This window comes from Hibiscus syriacus, unplaced genomic scaffold (assembly GCF_006381635.1).
Source record: "Hibiscus syriacus cultivar Baekdansim isolate YM2019G1 unplaced genomic scaffold, ASM638163v2 tig00014304_pilon, whole genome shotgun sequence".
Classification (NCBI taxonomy): Eukaryota; Viridiplantae; Streptophyta; class Magnoliopsida; order Malvales; family Malvaceae; genus Hibiscus; species Hibiscus syriacus.
The window spans coordinates 384,509-403,750 of NW_024062321.1; the positions used below are offsets into that span (position 1 = coordinate 384,509).

Below are 19,242 nucleotides of genomic sequence, written 5' to 3' on the forward strand. Positions count from 1 at the left end.
ACCGCGTTCCTCCTCTTGAGGTGGCTAGTCTTGTGTTCTACATTATAAAAAAAAATCAAAAGTATCTCGATCAATACCAATAGAGAAATATGAACTCTCCCCTTCATTCACCACTCTTCTACCTTTTAACTCTTCTACCTTCTAATAGAGAAAAAAAGTTCTAACATCAATCAACTACCATTCTACCTTCTAATAGAGAGAGAAGGTTTTGATATCAATCAACGACCATTAATAACAAAATCACAACTTAGTGAGAATGAATATGTGTTCATCTTGAAGTTCAAATTTTCTTCGAATAATTATTTATTTTGTTAATGGTGTCAATCCTAACAAATATTTTTAGTGATACACTCATCTAATCCCATGAAAGATAGGCAAACAAACAAGTTATTTAGACTAAATTAACATAGATCTCCATGGATGATATTTCATGTAACTATAATTTTGAATCAAACTTCTAATTCAATATAATTGTGCTTAAACACGTTCGAAATATTGGGACTTTAAAGGAAAATACAAAAAAAAAAAGGAGAGCTATCCCTTATATATTGGAAGTGAAATTTGGAACACAACATGTGCTTTTTAAAAGCGTTGGTTGAACTAACACTTTACGCTTAGACTCAACTAGCCTCACTAGTTATAAATTTAACACCAAAAATTAATTAAACATGTCTTAGACCTAGAAACCTTTGAACAAGGGGATTTTGACCGAAACGTCCTTCGAACTCGGTTTGTAATTACGATCGAGGACGAAGTGCATCGAACGCTCTATGACGGATGGGGGCAGATGGGGCCCAGTGATTGATCGGGATGTGGTGCCTGTGGTGATGAGACCGTGGATCAACGGTGGATGATGCGTTTGGTGGGACCCCCACCCTCTCACATGATGGGCACATGGTGAGCGTGGTTGGTGGGTTCATTTGCATGTAGAACTGCGGGGAAAGTTTCAGTGCTCTCAGCCCATGTACCTCTTTCTGCAACCGCCTGTTCTCCTCCGTCAGATTCTCAAACCATCTCTTCAGGAACTCGCAGTCAACTTCAGTTTGCTTAAGCTTAGTCCTGCGGAAGGAAAACCAAAAAAAATTTAGTACAACGATATATATGTTTAAAGATCTCTATCAAGATTAGATAGAATTAAACTAAAGGATAAATTAAACGTTTAATATCTAAATTATTAGTTTTAATACATTTTAATACTTAATTTTTGTTTCATTTAATTACCTTTCAAAATTTAAATATATACTTAAAATTTTAAATATTAAATAGATCAAAATTGATAATTTAATTATTAAAATAATAAATAAATATAAATATTATGTATTGTTTTCGAAAAATTGAAAGTTTAAATTCTGAAACCAACAAAAACTGATGCGTGGTTTACCATAAACTAAATTTGATTACCTTGCCCTTCTGTTTTGGAACCAAACTTCGACTTGTCTTGGTCGTAAACCCAGCTGCTTAGCCAAAGCCAACTTTTGCTTCTGCAAAAGACATTCATTACCATCAATATGTATTTTCTTTTTCCTTTTCTCGGGAACCAAACGGTAATTTTCTCGGAAATCAAATCGACTTACTGGGTTGAGAGTGTGGTGTTCTTTAAAGCATTCTTCGAGAATCGCGGACTGGTCCTTAGAAAGCCTAAGTTTCTTCCTCGAAGTGTCGCCATCTTCTTCGTCACTGACGCCATGAGAGGAAGCTCTTTCGAGCTCGAGCTCGTTGCTGCCGTTGTTTCCTTCTCTTTCGCTCCTTTTCCCGCTCACACTACTCGATATCGTGCTGTTTGGGGACGAAACTCCGGCTTCTTCTTCGCAATCGGCCGTTGACGGAACCCTATTTACGTCGATTCCTCCGAGAAACAATTTAGTACTACTCTCGACCGGCAAAGATTCCGGGATAGTATCTGCGTGCAAAAGCCAAACTTTTGATCAGATTTAAGAAAAAAATAAATAAAAGTAAAGCTTAGAAGAGAAAAAGAGATATACCAGAAGCAGAAGATAGAGCGACAGAGGGACTAAGATTCGGCTGAAGATGGTTCTGAGGGAAGCTCAAGCTTAGACTTAAACCCAGATCTTGGTGATCTTTTCCCATTATTTTCTCGTTGGCCGAACAGATATATTCTTCTTGAAAACTAATGGATGGATGCGTATGGGAAGTGGAATATGGGATTTATATAGAAAGGCAGAGAAACATGAGAGAGAGAGAGTGGTGCTGTAAGTTCAATCATGACTTGTTGTCGTTAGACCTATATCTCAATCATGTCATGGCTTTTGCTTCCCAAAATAATTTCCATCTCTCTTGGACTTGCATATAATTATAAGAATAAATATTAGGATATTATTTTGGCCAAATAATATGATATAAATTGAGATTAACATTAAAAAATAATAATATTCACTGAAAATAAAAATAATTAATTAATCTCATTTTTTTATTTTTTATAATTAAAAGATCCTAAAAAAAAGTGTAAAATTAAAATATTTTACAGAGTGTAAATGAACCTTAATCCATTATAATTTATGTATGATTTTTCGAAATTAATATAGGACTTGGATCTGACTAGTTTTGATATGATTTTGTAATTATTTTCTGTAAAAATTTAAGTTCATGCAGGGGCGAAACATAAGAATAACTAGGGGTCATGAACCCTGAAAATTAAAATATATATTTAATTTAAAAAAAATAATTTGTTCCCCAATTTTATTAAACATTCAAATTAAACATTTAATTTTTAATTTTTTTAATTAAACTCTTCCTATAATATTTTAAAATTCTCATTATGCTTTTCAAATTTTCAAAAAAAAATAGTTAGACTCTATTTAAAAAAATGTAAATTAAACCCTACAAAAATTTTTTTAAAAAAATTTTAAACCTTTGAATTTTTTAAAATTTTAAGTTGTCCCTACACTCTATCACCATAAATAATATATTTAATCTGACTTAATTAAAAAATACAATTATCTTTTATATATTTAATGATAACTATAATAATATGTCTATATGATTTTTTGTAAGTGAGTCTCTCTTTTATTTGATAAAGTATAATATATAACATATTATATAATTTGTATCTCAAAATCAAATTGGATGAAATTTTCTTAAACTCAAATTGAACATGTGACGTAAAATAATATATTTTTTAAATCATATACAAATTGATCGAAAACTCGACCCAACTCCTATCAATTCCCAATGATTTGTGTATGTTGCTTCTTATATTGTCAATATAAATGTAAATTATTAGAAACAAAATATGAAACTTTAATTAAATTCAATATTTTGTTGACAAATGTTTTAATGGTACTTTCCAATTAAGGAACCATAAATATGCTATTGACAAAGTTTCATTATTCATGCCAATAAATTATCAAACTGTGATTATTTAAAGATGATAAGAGATCATTTTCACGAGTTTGACTATAAATAATACAAATATAGATCAAAATACAATATTTATTATCATAATAAATGTTGGAAACTTTATAAAAATAGTCTTCTGACCGTATGATAATGTTTTATTGAGTCAATTGACTATTAAAATTTAAAAATGATCCTTGATTAGAGAGTTGCTCTGTTGAGTATCTCGACTATTAAAAGATAAAACGATCACTCCACTAATAATTATGTTTAAAACTTGTCATTTTCTGTTAGAATTTTGACAGAAATATGAGCTTTATGTTAAACTACTAAATGAGATATGATAAAATATGATATTATAATCTCAAATGACTATCATATATCGGTTAACATGTTAATGTCAAACTCAATCGATCGTTAATTTTTAACAGAAAATGACGAGTTTTGAACGCAATGAATAATCGAGTGACAATTTTGTAACTTTTAATAATCGAGAGACTCAACAAATGAACTCCTTATAGTTTAGGGATCATTTTATAACTTTTAACAATCAAGGTCTCAAAGCATTATTCTATAATAAGGGACCATTTATGTAATTTACCCTAGGTTTTAATATATTAATCATGAAAAATATGATTAATGTGAAGATAATATAAAGTAGAATTGTTAAAAAATAATTATTAATAATTAATACTCATGTATCTTTATATACTCTTTACATCCGATGTGTTTAAACTTCAAATTTAAAAAAATAAAATAATTTCGTAACCAGTAAAATTATTTGATTGAACCAATGGGGTTGGTTTGAGTAGTAAATAGTTTGATATCGTTCAAGTAAGGTTTCGGGTTCGAGTCATTGTATATGTATAAAATCTCTGCTAAAATTAAATGTTCGACACAAGTCGATCTGAAATAATCGAGGTGAAACCTTAAAACCTAGAGAAAAAATTTATTTGATTAAACAATGACACGAAATATAAAAATGATATAGCTCCATAAAACTTAATATTGGAAAAAGAAATAATCTTGAATGAATGGTGATGATTGGAACCGGACGGGCAGACAAAAATAAAATTATTTATTTATTTATCAGTTTTAATTATCGATGTAGGCCCCACAACAAGCCTCACCTCCCCATGCGATTACCACGAGGGATGGCGTTGCTTTCCTCACCTTTTATATCTATCAAAACAAAAACGCTTTCATTCCTTTCTTTTAAGAAATGTTGCCCATGCGAATACTGGAGCGTGAGCTTCACGGCCCTAATATCAATGGGCTAATTTTGTATAACCGAATAATACAATAATTTTAATTTGATTATCCCTTCCTTAATTTTTAAGTTAAATTATTTGATTATCTAAATGATAGTAATCAAATTATCTATGTTAATGTTTAAGAGAATAGTTGATCTGTTAATTAATAAATTTAATATAATTATATATTGTGTTAGTTTAGCGTTACTTTTAATTCAATATAATAATTTAATTCCTCAAATCATAATACATTTTATCAAATTTAATATAATTATATTTAATATTTGTCTTTATTTTAAATCTTACATTAACTACAATTTAATATATGTATATGTATGATGTTTAATTATAAGTTGATTATTATATTTTATTTACCATTTGAGGTGTTTTTTATATACTTTTGAATCATCCTAGATTATAATGTAGTATTTGTTCATAGTTTTTTAATCATTCGATAATACTTATACAAACTGCAGACGTAATTGCTCGAATCTAGTACCTCTAAGGAGAACAACATTTCTTTTAAGTACTAAGATCACTTATTGGGTTCGTGTTTTCATACTATATAAATACACTAGATTTGAGTCCTAACTGGTATACTTTTAATTTTTTATGTCATTAATAATACTCAGTTTATCCCACTAAATATATATTTAGTTTTTAAAATTGTTTGATTTAAAACATTTTATTAGAAAAATCAATAAACAACACTGTATTTTATTTTTTACCTTTATATGTCTCTTTTTATACCTATCAAAATAAATTTGTAAAAAATATCTATTATTTTTTATTAAATATATATCCTAAAATTATATGTATATTAATATACATGAGAGAGTATATAATGTTGTAATCTACATTATCATATAGGAGGTGAGGGTGACCACTGACCAGGGAAAGTGGAGTTCACGAGAGAGGGAACGAGAAGGGGAAGGGAAAAGGCATGGGTGACAAAACTTGAACTCACCCTTATCTCACGTGGACCAACATGTCTTGCGTTGGGAACACGTGCTCTCTGGCCCCACACATCCCTACCTTTCTTTCTTACCCACTTTGTCCCACCACGCCCGACAAAATACGCACGCACAATCATTTGAACCTTCGTCCTTCCATTCGTGGCCACGCCCCCTGTACTCTCCGTGCATTGCACGCCCGTCTCTCGCCCAATAATCATCCCGAGAACATTATTCTTTTCAGCCCACATGTATTTCAATCGACCTATCTCAGTCTCCAGGTTTTCATGCAACTTGGTCCGAAGACAGCGGTATCGCACAATAACGGATGGCGAATAAAATTTACCTGAATACCCTTTTGACTAAAAAGACCCTTAATCAAATGAGCTAATCATTATTGTAATTGATTGACTAAAGGGAACCCGAAGGGGACCCGTTTGTGCCCGTTCACTGTTTCGAAAGACTCTTTGAAGAGAGTCCCATGTGATTCTCACGTGGAGAAGACCCCTCTTAAAGTTGTTGCTCTCTCAAATCTCAATCAAACAATGTTGTTGTCATCATCTTTCTTTCTTCTTTTTTTCCTTACATTATTGTTCGAATGTTTTGTTTGCGTGGTTGGAATTTGAGCTCTCAATCACATGTGGATGCATACAAAAGCGGAATACGTGTTATTCTAAAATTAATTTTTTAATATTCATTATTTATTTTATTAAAAACATTTATCTTTATAAAATTCAATTTGTGCTATTACTACATATATTTATCTTAAAAATATTTCTAAATCCAACCGTGTATAATTTTGACGGACCCTTCCACTTGGATTACTCTTTAGTTGGCTGTGTTTTGTCTTCTCTGTCATGTCAATGTCCTCTATATCATATGGAATCTCTCAAATATTTGATTTCTCTTGTTAAACCACTACTACTTGTCCCTCCCTCCCCATTATCGATATAAAGATTTAAAGGCAAGGTTCTCGTTCCTCCATCACAATAGTAGATTTTTATTTAAAAAAATGACCAAAATTTTAATTTTTATGGTCTGAGAATTCTTTTATCATCGAATAACTAATTCTATAAATAATACATATTAGAGTAATATAAATTAAGTTCATAAAATAAAAAAATATTGTTATCTCAAATCTCTTATTGTTATTTTTTTATTAATCTATGATGATTATAAATTATAACACATGTTTTAAAGATTCTTAATAATTTAATAATTAACACTAAAATAGTGTACAATTGTTGATGCTTGAACCACATACTTCTAAAAATAATATATCTTTAATCATTGAATACGCTTTGTTCATATAATCTATTATAATCTAAACATTATGATGATTTTTCTATTTTATCAATACTTTTAAATATATTTTTTATGTAAACATATATATATATATATATATATATATATATATATATATATATATATATAATATATATATATATATATATAAAAGATAAACTATGTATTTAGTACATAAATTATTACTTTTGAGTCGTTTTAGTATCTAAATATTTAACTTTTTAAAACATTTTTTTTTCATTTTAGTGTATCACCGTTAAAAACTTAACATGTTTTGTATTTAAACTATCAATTTTGGTCCGTTTTAGTCAGTGACGGATCCAGAAATTTAAGAACGGGGTCCAATTTTTTTTTAAATAATGAGTATGCAAAAATGTATTTTTTTTTTTTAACACATTAAGTTAAATTTAACAACTTTTTCAAAATAATGGGGATGCACTTGGCTCTTATGGGGGCTTAGTGCATCCGTCACTGGTTTTAGTATATAAACTTTTAATTTTTTAAAATTTAACGTTAATTTTTTAAAAAAATTATTAAAATAGAACAAAGTTTAATATTATGTATGATATTAGAAAAATAAAATTTATGTCTAAAACGAATTAAATTGATAATTTATCTTATTTTCTGTTATGTTAATTATTTACTCGTTATATGCTAGTATGATCAAGTTATAAAAAATATTAACTTTAGCTTAAGTAGTCTAATATCATAGTTTATTCGACACTGCATTTATCCTCGGGTTTCGGGGGCAAGTCGCGCCGCCCTTGTTACCTCTCATGTGGATTCTACGTGGCGCGCGTATTTCCATGCAGCCAACGGACAGCACAGCACACGTGTACGACGATTGCCCACACGTGCACTTTCGGTCAAAAGTTAACCTTCCCCTTTGGTGGATCTTGGTCAACAGTCAATCCATAAATCATTTGCCAACTGTTGCCCTTTACGATCCGTCTTTACCGGCTTTCTCGGTAACCAGAGGTACGGACTCCTCTCACCCGTCCGATTATCAAGAAAAACTAATCCATCCGTCGATCATGTTATTCCCCGCACGTGCATCACGAAACCCAAAAGGAAGTGATTCAGCCAGCTTTTGCCTTTGTTTCGGTATTTTATTACCATTCATGGTCCCACATGTCGTGCAATCTGACCGGGTGAGCTGGTAACCATGTGATTCGACGGCTCATTTCATCGATGTTAAAACTCGAGTTGGAAGCCACGTGTTTATCCTAGTCTATGCAGATTAAATTGACATAATTATCCTTAATAGACAATATTTAGATAAGCATTAACCTTGGGGATTGAGGGTAGCACTTGAAATTTCAAAAGAATCCTAAATGAGTTTTATGTGGGAAGCATGTTTGGTTGGGTTTTTTTTTTAAAATAATCTATGATGTTTATAGGTAGTAGTATATTTTTTTTTTTATAGAAATTCAACTATTTGATAATGAATATTTAAATATTTTTTAGTATTTGGTGCTTTAGTTTGAGACCTCTAAAAATAACAATCATTCATTAACTATCGAAGTAACTTGATTTATACTGTAAAACTTTTTTAATCGATAGTCAAATGATTATATATGTAACATATGTTTAAAGCTTTTGTCAATAAGGGTAAAGTATATAAATAGTCCCTAAATTTTTAGGGTGCTTGTATTTTGGTCACCCAACTTCTTAAACTTACAATACAATCATTAAACTTTTAGTTCGTTTTCAATAATATCCTTGTCGTTACCTCCTGTTAGTTTTTACTGACACTACACTTCATTCCCGTTAACCCCTTCTTCTTTTTGATCGATCAAAATCCATGGCTATGGGTTGACCATACCTTAATCTAAATAAAAAGAAGAATTCGACTCAATATCCCAAAAATTCCCCGTAAACCTTAAATTTTGTCCCTAATTTCTAGCCCGAGTATATTTCAATGGCTATATATTTTTGTGGAAAATCCCATACCCCATAATTCTTATTTGTCTGGTGTATATGTTCGAAAAATTAATAAACAATTCGTAATACATATACATCATATACGTATTTGCTTGAATATGATGTCTTTAGGGAGAATAACATTATCTTATACTACTGAAATCATTTAATGAAATTAAAATTATACTTTTAATAATTTATGATAACTATAGAGTAATATATTAGGCATGATTCAACAACTATTTTCGTTTGGTCAAATCGGGCCAACCCCAAACCTAAACTTAAGAACCATTTATTAATATAGGGTAGAGTAAATAAATTTCGCCGTTGGGTGGAGTTCAATCTTTAAAACAAGAGCCCAAGTTCTATGATATTGAAAGCAGGCCGACACAAACTTAAGCTCTTTGTGTTCTTGTGGACAACCTCGTACCATGTTTGTAATCCGGTGGGTGGTTTTGCTGGGCGACGTTAAAAAAAAAAAGTTAAAAAATGACGTGACTTGTTAAATAAGTGATCGGTTAAAATTTAGACCGGTTATGTTATATCATTTAACTGGAAATATTATCAAGTACAATAATATAGGTAGCGCTTATATAATATATAGGTAGCGCTTATATTGACCTATTTTCTAAATAAACATGTATATTGTTATTTCGAGATCACACAAGCACACTTTTTTACTATCGGTTTTGTCATTTCGAGATCGATTTTGTCATATTTTACATGTTATATTGTTATGGATCGATACATTTTTATAAGGTATCGATACTTATTTGCACTATAACTTTTTTTCTTTTAAATTTCAAAAGTGTCGATACTTATAATAAAGTATCGACACTATCAACATATCCGGTAGCTCTTTACCGGTTTTGTCATTTCGAGACCGGTTTTGTCATATTTTTACCTATTATATTGTTATGGATCGATACATTTTTATAAAGTATCGACACTTTATTAGCGCTGTACATTCTTCTCTTTTAAATTCCAAAAGTGTCGATACTTATAATAAAGTATCAACACTATCAACATATCCGGTAGCACTTTACATGTTTTGTCATTTATAGACCGATTTTGTCATTTTTTTACATGTTATATTGTTATGGATCGATACATTTTTATAAAGTATCGACACTTTCAATATATACGGTAGCGATTTACCTGTTTTGTCATTTATAGACCAGTTTTGTCATTTTTTTACATTTTATAGTGTTATGGATAGATACATTTTTATAAAGTATCGACACTTTCAATATCCGGTAGCGCTTTACCTGTTTTGTCATTTATAGACATGTTTTTTTTTTTTTACCTGTTATATTGTTATGAATAGATACATTTTTATAAGTATCGACACTTTTAATATATCCGGTAGCGCTTTACTTGTTTTGTCATTTTTTACCTGTTATATTGTTATGGATAGATATTTTTTATAAAGTATAGACACTTTCAATATCTGGTAGCGCTTTACATGTTTTGTCATTTATAAACTAATTTTGTCATTTTTTTACTTGTTATATTGTTATGGATCAATATATTTTATAAAGTATCGACATAAACCGACAAGCTAAGTTTGCCGGTTACCAATTTTTTTAATATTTTTTCATAATTTCCACTTATTACATTATTATTACTCGATATTTCCGATAACGCTAAATCAAATTTATCAAATATCTTTTAATATATCCAATAATACTATAAATTAACTGTATATTAATCCATCCTTTCAGAGACAATCACGTAATCCGGTAGTAATTGCAACCCAATAAAAAAAAGAAAAGAAAAGCTTCTTGGCCCATCGTCTTTAGAATAGCCATTGACGGAGCTTCACAGTCTAAGACATCATTGGTCAGAGCAAATTTGATTAAACAATTCAACTATCTTAAAATATGTACCCATAAATTGGTCTAAAATAAACGTGAATACTATTTTTTTAAAGGATTTAGATTTGAATAACAATGTTTCTTTTTACTTTTGTTGCTTAAGCTCTGTTCAACACTCATGGCAACGAGATAAATAGAGTGAAGAATCAACACTGTCCTCCTAATCAAGAGCGGAGTTATAAAATTTATTTTAAGTGTCAAAAAATTTATTTTGAAATATCAAATTTAAAATAATACATATTTAAAGGTGTTAATTTGTAAATTAAAAAAAAAAGATCACAGACAGCTGGCTCCGCCAGTGCACCTAATGGACAAATGGAAAACGAATTTTGACTGCCTATCAATATTTTAACACAGGGTAACAAGGTTTTAGTGGTCTTTAATTGTTTTTTTTTAAAATAATGTAATTTTTGTATTATTTTTTTTTCCAAAACATGATTTTCTAATTAAAAACAAATCGAACATGGTCATTCGACAAACGTTTTTTGTCATTGACCATTATAGTACTGACGTGCTAGTTCACGGTGCTAACATGGTGGTCTACGATGCTTTTTGTGGTAGTACATATGTATGAGTTATCAATTTAGTCAATTTATCATGTCATCCGTCACGTTTAATCTGCTACTTTAGACTGTCATGTTAACACCGTGAACTGTCATGCTAATATCGTGAACTATCATATCAGTACTGTAACAATCAACAATGAAAAAATATTAATCGAAAAACTATATTAAATTTATATTTTGAGTCACAAAGTTACATTAAAAAATAATACAAGGACTACATTAAATTTCCTCCCCCAAAAATATGAACCTTTGATTCTTTTTTACCACCGTAACACAATTATCTTTTTGCAAATTGAGATGGAGTAATAGTTTAAGGGGCTGTTTGTTTCTGTTGAATGAAATTATTCAGCGTTGAATGCTGAACGGTTCATCATTCAACGTATTTGATTCTCACATCTTAATGAATACTGTGTTAAATGATTCATCAAACCACTGCTGAATGATTCAGTATTAAAGTACATTATGAATGATTCAGAACAATTATCAAATAATATGTCACATTCAAAGTTAATTTATATAGAATTTTTGAATCATTCAGACCATTGAATCATTCAGACCATTGAATCATTCATGTCAACGCTTAATCTTTCAGCTTTAATCAAACAACCCCCAACTACCAAAATGGTTAACATAGGAAGACACTTACAATTCAGGACTCAAATAGTAAATTAATTACACATAGAAAAAAGCATAATTGCACGGAAATCAGAATCATCACAGAATCCCAAATTAAAATATTAGTGCTCAAACTTCTCGGTCGCCAAATTCCGATATTTTTGGGTAAACTATGTTAGAAGTATCTAAAGTCTAAACTACGTTTTAAATAAGTTTTTTGATTATTGAACTTTCGAAAATTATAAAATAATTATTAAATTTACCAAATTATTATAAGATAATCACCGTGATATTTTTGCGATCATAAAATTTGATAAATTTACTGATAATTTTGTAAAAATTTGATAAAAATTAATGATAATTTTTTAATATTATGATGATTTCTTTACAATTTTTTAAACATTACTAGTCAAAATTATTATTTGAGTATAGTATAGGGACCTATTTTATAATTTACCCTATGAACTTTTTGGGATCGATTTGTTAATTTTCAAAGTGAACAGTGACTTAAAGAGTATTTAAACAAAAATATTTAAGCAAACCAACTATAACTTTGACATTTGGACCAAAATATTCCTTTTTTTCAAACATAAGAGGATTAAAATGTTACTTTTTATTGTAGATGGATTAAAATGGACTTTTATGTATAATGAAGGGACTGAAATATTTTTTATATTAGAAGGAGTAAAATGAATTTTAAGCATAGTGAAGGGACTCTCCTTTAACCCATAATATAATTGTTGACGAAAATCACGTGTTTTTAATGGCCGGTCCGAAGAAAACAAAAAGGCCAAAAAAAATATTGCTTTCAGCGATCGGATAAGTGGAACAATTCAACGACACTCGTCAGTGTTTATCCGAATACTACACGGCAAACAGAGTTCTACTATATATATATATATATCCACTTTCTGCTGCTCTTAGGTTTCCTTGCTCTTTTTTTCTTTTGCTTTTCGAAATCAGAATACGAATTTGTTCTCTTCGAAGTTTTGATTTGGATCGAGAAACAAAAAATGGAGGCGTTGGATTACCACGCTGAAGAGAGGAGAAAGGCGGAGTTTGATGTGGACGAGATGAAGATCGTTTGGGCTGGTTCGCGTAAAGCCTATGAGATCTCCGATCGAGTTGCTCGTCTCGTCGCTAGTGATCCGGTGATTTGTTTTTTTTTTTCTTTCCCTTTTGATTTCTTGTTAATAGCATATATAAGAGAATTTTGTGTTTTGGATTTATTATCTTGGTTGTGATAGCTGATCTGCTTGTTTTCCTTTTGCTTTCTGTTATTTGGTTACTTGTGTTCTAGAATGTTATTGAAAGGAACTGGAATGCTAATTCAAGTTTCAGCATAAATTCAATTATTTGAAATATCTTATATTTTACTGTTACCGGTACTCGTTAACATTTTTAGATAACTTTGTTTTTTTCTGTTTGATTCCTGGGAGCATGTGAGAAAATATTGAAGCTAAAGTTTGGACTTTGGTTAATTGTTGTATATTGGTTTGAATTTAACAAGAATAGGCATAATTGGAATAGTGAAATGAAGAAAGATATGTTTTACAATGGTTCTTTTCACCTGTTGAATTGAACTGAATGTTTAACTTTTTGTCTGTGCCAGTGATCTTGTTGTTCTCTCTTTTAATATTGATATGCAATTTTCTGCAGGTATTTCGAAAGGATAGTAGAACTATGCTATCTAGGAAGGAATTGTTCAAAGATACTTTGAAGAAAGCTGCTCATGCGTGGAAGCGGATAATTGAGCTTCGCCTCTCTGGTTTGTTTTCAGCTTTGTTTCTCTTCTTCTTCTAAATTGACTTTCCCCCTTGGACATCTGATTTTAATGCTAAGTAATTTTCTTACAACAGAAGAAGAGGCCACTAAGTTAAGGTTTTTTGTGGATCAGCCTGTTTTCACAGATCTTCACTTTGTAAGTTGTATTTTTCTTTTCATGTTTCTAAGCTTCACAAGTGCCCGTACAAAAAAAGAAAATGTATGTGCCACTTCAATGCTCAGTAATATATAGGAAAGCGTAACATAATTTTGCTAACATAGTTAATTTCCTAAATGTAATATAGAATGATGGTTTCTTTTTTCTCCTTTCTGGGTTTGAATTATTTATGAAAAGGTCATTAAAGTGTTTTCTTAACCTCCTATGTATATTTTGTTGACAGGGAATGTTTATTCCTGCTATTAAAGGAAGTGGATCTGAGGAGCAGAAAGCAAAGTGGCTTCCAATGGCATATAAGATGCAAATTATTGGATGCTATGCACAAACTGAGCTTGGTCATGGCTCCAATGTACAAGGGCTTGAGACTACTGCAACATTTGATCCTCAAACTGATGAATTTGTCATTCACAGTCCCACATTGACCTCAAGAAAAGTGAGTAAATTGTTAACAAGTTAGGTACAACATTCTATGAAATATATCCCAAGAGGTGCTTCAATTGTCATTCTTAATACTTTTGGCTGGGGCACCCTCTATTCTTTTCTCCTGTATTTCTTGTGTTCAATTGTAGCTTTCTTATAGGTGCTATACATTCTTTGTGAGAGGATTTAATCTTAAGTCGATCTTAATGTATTTTCTAGACATAATGCTATCTAATTGGGTTTTTGTCATTTATAGTGGTGGCCTGGGGGATTGGGTAAAGTATCCACACATGCTGTGGTTTATGCTCGTCTTATAGCAGATGGACAGGACCATGGAGTTCATGGTAAGTGCGAAATGCATAAACTTACTTATTTTGCTTGTATTAACATATTAGTTCAAAATTTCCTCTTCCTTTTTTTCTCTCTCAGGTTTTATTGTCCAGTTGCGTAGTTTGGATGATCACTTACCTCTACCTGGCATAACAGTTGGTGATATTGGAATGAAATTTGGAAGCGGGGCATATAACAGTATGGACAATGGTGTTCTGAAATTCGATCATGTGCGCATTCCAAGGGACCAAATGCTAATGGGGTTTGTTCTCTAACCATGCCTATATGTCTTCGTCTCTTTTGTCTGCTACTTTTTTCTGAAATGTTTCATCTGTAATTTGAGTTTATGTTGCCTATCCTGTAGAGGGTTTTAAGGTAGGTTCCGATAAGTTCAGATTTGCATTTTGGGAAGTATCTTCTAACTATGTTTTCCCTGGATTATCCTGTAATGATCATATATTTTGTATTCTTGTGTGAATTATAAAGATGCTAAAGTTTCTGATACTTTACTTAACCCTACAGGGGTTTTAGACTGCTTAGAAATGTAAAATTTATAAAACCTTCCACGATGGAAGAAGAAAACCATCTAAAAAAGAAGCCAAAAACATATAAATTATAATCTAATTGAACTTTCACTCCTATAACATGATTTTCCTTGATAAACAAGTTGACTGTTCTGAAGTTTGTTTTTTCTTTTTCCTCTCCAGTGTTTCACAGATTACAAGAGAAGGGAAATACATGGAATCTGATGTTCCTCGCCAGCTGGTTTATGGTACAATGGTCTATGTCCGTCAAACAATTGTAGCTTCTGCTTCTTCTGCCTTATCAAGAGCAGTTTGTATTGCAACAAGGTATAGTGCTGTTCGTAGACAATTTGGATCACAGAATGGTGGTCCAGAGACCCAGGTACCAATGCCTTTGGATCTTATAATCTATACATGTTTCAATTATGGGTCGTTGTATACAGCTACTTTTGCTGATCACTTCTAATATCTTTCTGTTTCCCGTAGAAACTTTCCGATAATTGTGTTCAAGGGTCTGTGATATGCAGATGCCGAATTTTCAGAATTTATTTTAAATGTACTGAAGGCTGATGCAAATCTATTGTCTTTACATTTTCAGGTGATTGACTACAAAACACAGCAAAATAGACTCTTTCCTTTGCTTGCTTCTGCCTATGCTTTCAGATTCGTTGGTGACTGGCTGAAATGGCTGTATACTGATGTGACCCAAAGATTGCAAGCCAATGATTTCTCCACACTACCCGAGGTTCATGCATGTACAGCGGGGTTAAAGTCTATTACAACTTCTGCAACTGCAGTATGTCACTTAAATATCCTTCACCACTCTTATAAGCATTTGAATGTTTTGCTGTTTCTTAGTATATTTTGATTGTCCAATTATCTTTTATGTTATTGTTCTGATGGCCTTACTGATCTACCTTTACTTTTAAATGTTTGGTATTCATTAGAATACAGCTGTCAATAAAATCTTAAATTTTCTTTTGATTAATTTTTTTTGAATGCTTTTAGCTTGACTGAAATAAATATGGGTGCAGGATGCAATTGAAGAATGCCGAAAATTATGTGGTGGTCATGGTTATCTGTCTAGCAGTGGGCTCCCTGAGTTATTTGCAGTTTATGTCCCTGCCTGTACTTATGAAGGTGACAATGTTGTGCTGCTTCTACAGGTATGTCAAATTAGAAATATAACCACTTCTACTTTAACATCTTCATTTTGTAATTTGGAATGGAGAGGAATTATAATGTTCTAATGGAGACTTAAACCGAGTATAGCGTAGAATGTTTTTCTATTTATTTTGGTGAATCTTCGAGTTCAATATCATATTAACTAGTACTTCTGGTTTTTCTTGGTATCTTAAGAAGATGGAATGTATGTATAGTATAAAACATGAAAGGAACATCTTAACTGGAATTAGGGAACTTATCTTAGATATAATGTTGATAATGTTGCTGGGCTGGCATCGACTGACAATTTAAGTGGAAATGTTTCTTTAGGTTGGAAGGTTTCTGGTGAAGACCGTTTCCCAGCTGGGGTCTGGAAAGAAGCCTGTCGGGACAATAGCTTACATGGGACGAGCAGAACACCTCTCGCAATGCCGTTGTGAAGTTCAAAGGGTATATGTTATGCGTATTACTTTTCAAGTTCTCATGTCACGGAAGTTTCGAGATTATTTTTAGTCGCATCTACATGCTGTTGCCAACTTATAGACCTGTTTACATGTTAATTTTAATCAGTGCTCATTGCCATTGACAAATTATTATTGTTCATGCAAATCATATATACTAATTTCATTTCATACGTTGGCTTGCAGCTGAGGACTGGCTAAAGACGCATGTAATTGTGGAGGCATTTGAAGCGAGGGCTGCTAGGATGGCTGTTGCCTGTGCAAAAAACCTTAACAAATTTCCAAACCAAGAAGATGGTATGTCCACTCTATCATCCTTTTTATCTGTACATTTTTAACTTGACATATTACTCGACCGAGTTAACTCGTGCATGGTCCACTATTCGATCGTCATGCTTTACCTACCATAAAATTTTGGGTACTTTGAATCATAAAACTCTGTTAATGCTACAAAGGAAAGTGCAGTAGCCTCCATGTTGAAGTTGTTGATATCCATAATTTGATGTTCTTATGTGTTTCCCTTTGTTTGTCTTCAGGTTTTGCTGAACTCTCAGCTGATTTGGCCGAGGCTGCTGTTGCTCATTGTCAGTTAATCGTCGTTTCCAAGTAATCTTCTCCGGTCTTATCCACTCGGGATGTTGGATAAAAAATTTGTACCTAAAAATGTTTCTTATTGCTGTCCTCTGTGTAATGTTGTATGAAATGATTGGTTCTAGTTCCTGCAATTTTGAATTTCATGGCAATTTTTGAGTAATTGGCTGGAGAAGCCGAATGGGATGCGGCTATCTTTTGATCGTTTCTATTGTTTACCGGAAAGTTGTCTAAGAAACTTGTTTTTCAGGTTCATCGAGAAACTGCAACAAGACATACCCGGAAAGGGAGTGAAAAGACAGTTGGAGATCCTATGCAATGTGTATGCTTTAAGTCTATTACACAAACATCTTGGCGACTTTGTCGCCACCGGCTGCATTACTCCAGAGCAAGGTGCACTGGCAAATGAACAACTGAGACAATTGTACTCCCAGGTCTGTTTCGTCAACCCGAGTCATATATACGTTACATGGTGCTTTTGCTTGAAAAACTGCTGCAATTCACAAATTTTGATATCGCTCTCTCTCTTTCTCAGGTTCGTCCGAATGCTATCACACTTGTCGATGCATTCAACTACACCGACCACTACCTTGGCTCGGTTCTCGGCCGCTACGATGGAAACGTGTATCCAAAACTCTACGAGGAAGCATGGAAGGATCCTTTGAACGAAACCGTCGTGCCCGATGGATACCACAAGTACATTCGACCGATATTGAAGCAACACATTCGGGTGGCAAGACTCTAGAAAAAAACCAATCAACTTACCATACTGTTAAATTGTATATTTGGTTATGAACGAATGAAGTACAGAGATATTGGCCACTCGAAAGAGGGTTGTCTGGTTCACTGCTTGGTCATGTACGCTCTCTTGGATAATTGGCTTTGATTATTATCTACTTCAATTCTTAGCCGTTCGATGTTATCATATCTTTAAACAAAGTCTAGATTTGTTTTTTTCCATTCACAATATTTGTGTGAATTAAAACTCTAATAATTTAGAATTCAAAAGACCATCAAGATAAAAAAATATGACAAATTATTTACAGGGATTTATTCAAGTGATAAGCAGTTCGATATCGTTTAAACAAAGCATCGAATTAGAACCTTTATGTATGTAGAAAATCCCTGCTGATAAACTCACACACAAAAATCAGATGATCGACATGAGTCAGTTCAAATTAATTAAGACATAACTTTAAAACCGGGGGACATCCAAAAAAAATATGACACATTTCCACATAAATAGAACTACACATAGTTCTAGGGGTGACTGTCCCACCCTAATTTTTCTATTATTAAAAATTTATACATATAAATGTCTATTTAAGTCTTTAAATTTTAGTTTATTTTAATTTTACTCTTTTTAATTTTTATTATTAATTTTATTTTACCTTCATGAATTAAAATTCCGACTCTGTCCTACGTTATCATGATGTTGAGAAAGTATAAGAAAAGCGTGGAACAAAATATCTAGGGTGAAAAAGCTTAGAAAAGTTAAATGGTCAGTTATATTTCCCATCAAGGGCGACATAGATCATTAATTCCATCAAATAATTGTTTCAGATCTTGCATTTGTTACCTTAAGTATGTGTCCTCGACAATTCAATCCTGGTACCTAATTCTTAGCCTAGCCCGGATTGCTCTGCATATTCATTGTGCTACCAACTCTCGATTTCGTCCAGCGGATTTATTAGGAAATAAATATTGGTTTTATTGATATGAAACAAGTGACTTCCGTGATGAAATAATTTTTTTTTTGAAAATACGGGTTCGAACATCATATATATTAGAAGTATGAGCGTTCAATGTATAAAGATTAAGAGTTATCTTTGTAAAGATATTATCTTATGTTTACCCTAAATTGATAAAAAAAAAATTGATTCTATTAATTATTGATTGATTTAATAAATGAAAATATCATATATTTTAAACGAGATTAGACAGAGGCGGAATTAAAGAGGAAC

The 19,242-nt window shown here is 31.7% G+C and overlaps 2 protein-coding genes across 2 annotated transcripts; one reads left to right on the forward strand and one right to left on the reverse strand.

The window, feature by feature from the left end:
* Positions 1-519: 519 nt before the first annotated feature.
* LOC120207075 (homeobox-leucine zipper protein HAT4-like) lies at positions 520-2,147 on the reverse strand. Its single transcript, XM_039206585.1, has 4 exons — positions 1,983-2,147; positions 1,575-1,900; positions 1,402-1,481; positions 520-1,059 (listed from the first exon to the last, which is right to left on the reverse strand). The coding sequence occupies exons 1-4, from the start codon at positions 2,086-2,088 to the stop codon at positions 738-740; spliced, it is 834 nt and encodes a 277-aa protein (XP_039062516.1). The 5' UTR covers positions 2,089-2,147; the 3' UTR covers positions 520-737.
* Positions 2,148-12,746: 10,599 nt separating this feature from the next.
* On the forward strand, positions 12,747-18,103 carry LOC120207076 (peroxisomal acyl-coenzyme A oxidase 1-like). The gene is made up of 14 exons (XM_039206587.1): positions 12,747-12,997; positions 13,506-13,614; positions 13,706-13,767; positions 14,012-14,221; positions 14,465-14,552; positions 14,638-14,800; positions 15,246-15,444; positions 15,661-15,858; positions 16,097-16,228; positions 16,557-16,676; positions 16,873-16,984; positions 17,224-17,293; positions 17,529-17,712; positions 17,814-18,103. Exons 1-14 carry the CDS (start codon positions 12,860-12,862, stop codon positions 18,021-18,023), a joined length of 1,995 nt encoding a protein of 664 aa, XP_039062518.1. The 5' UTR covers positions 12,747-12,859; the 3' UTR covers positions 18,024-18,103.
* Positions 18,104-19,242: the final 1,139 nt, after the last annotated feature.

Coding starts and splice junctions, on each gene's coding strand:
- LOC120207075 (XM_039206585.1), bottom strand. CDS start 2,088: ATGGGAAAAGATCACCAAGATCTGGGTTTAAGTCTAAGCTTGAGCTTC. Junction 1,901..1,982: donor CGCTCTATCTTCTGCTTCTG/GTATATCTCTTT, acceptor TTTTGCACGCAG/ATACTATCCCGGAATCTTTG. Junction 1,482..1,574: donor AACACCACACTCTCAACCCA/GTAAGTCGATTT, acceptor TGTCTTTTGCAG/AAGCAAAAGTTGGCTTTGGC.
- LOC120207076 (XM_039206587.1), top strand. CDS start 12,860: ATGGAGGCGTTGGATTACCACGCTGAAGAGAGGAGAAAGGCGGAGTTT. Junction 13,615..13,705: donor AATTGAGCTTCGCCTCTCTG/GTTTGTTTTCAG, acceptor TTCTTACAACAG/AAGAAGAGGCCACTAAGTTA. Junction 17,294..17,528: donor CAGTTAATCGTCGTTTCCAA/GTAATCTTCTCC, acceptor CTTGTTTTTCAG/GTTCATCGAGAAACTGCAAC.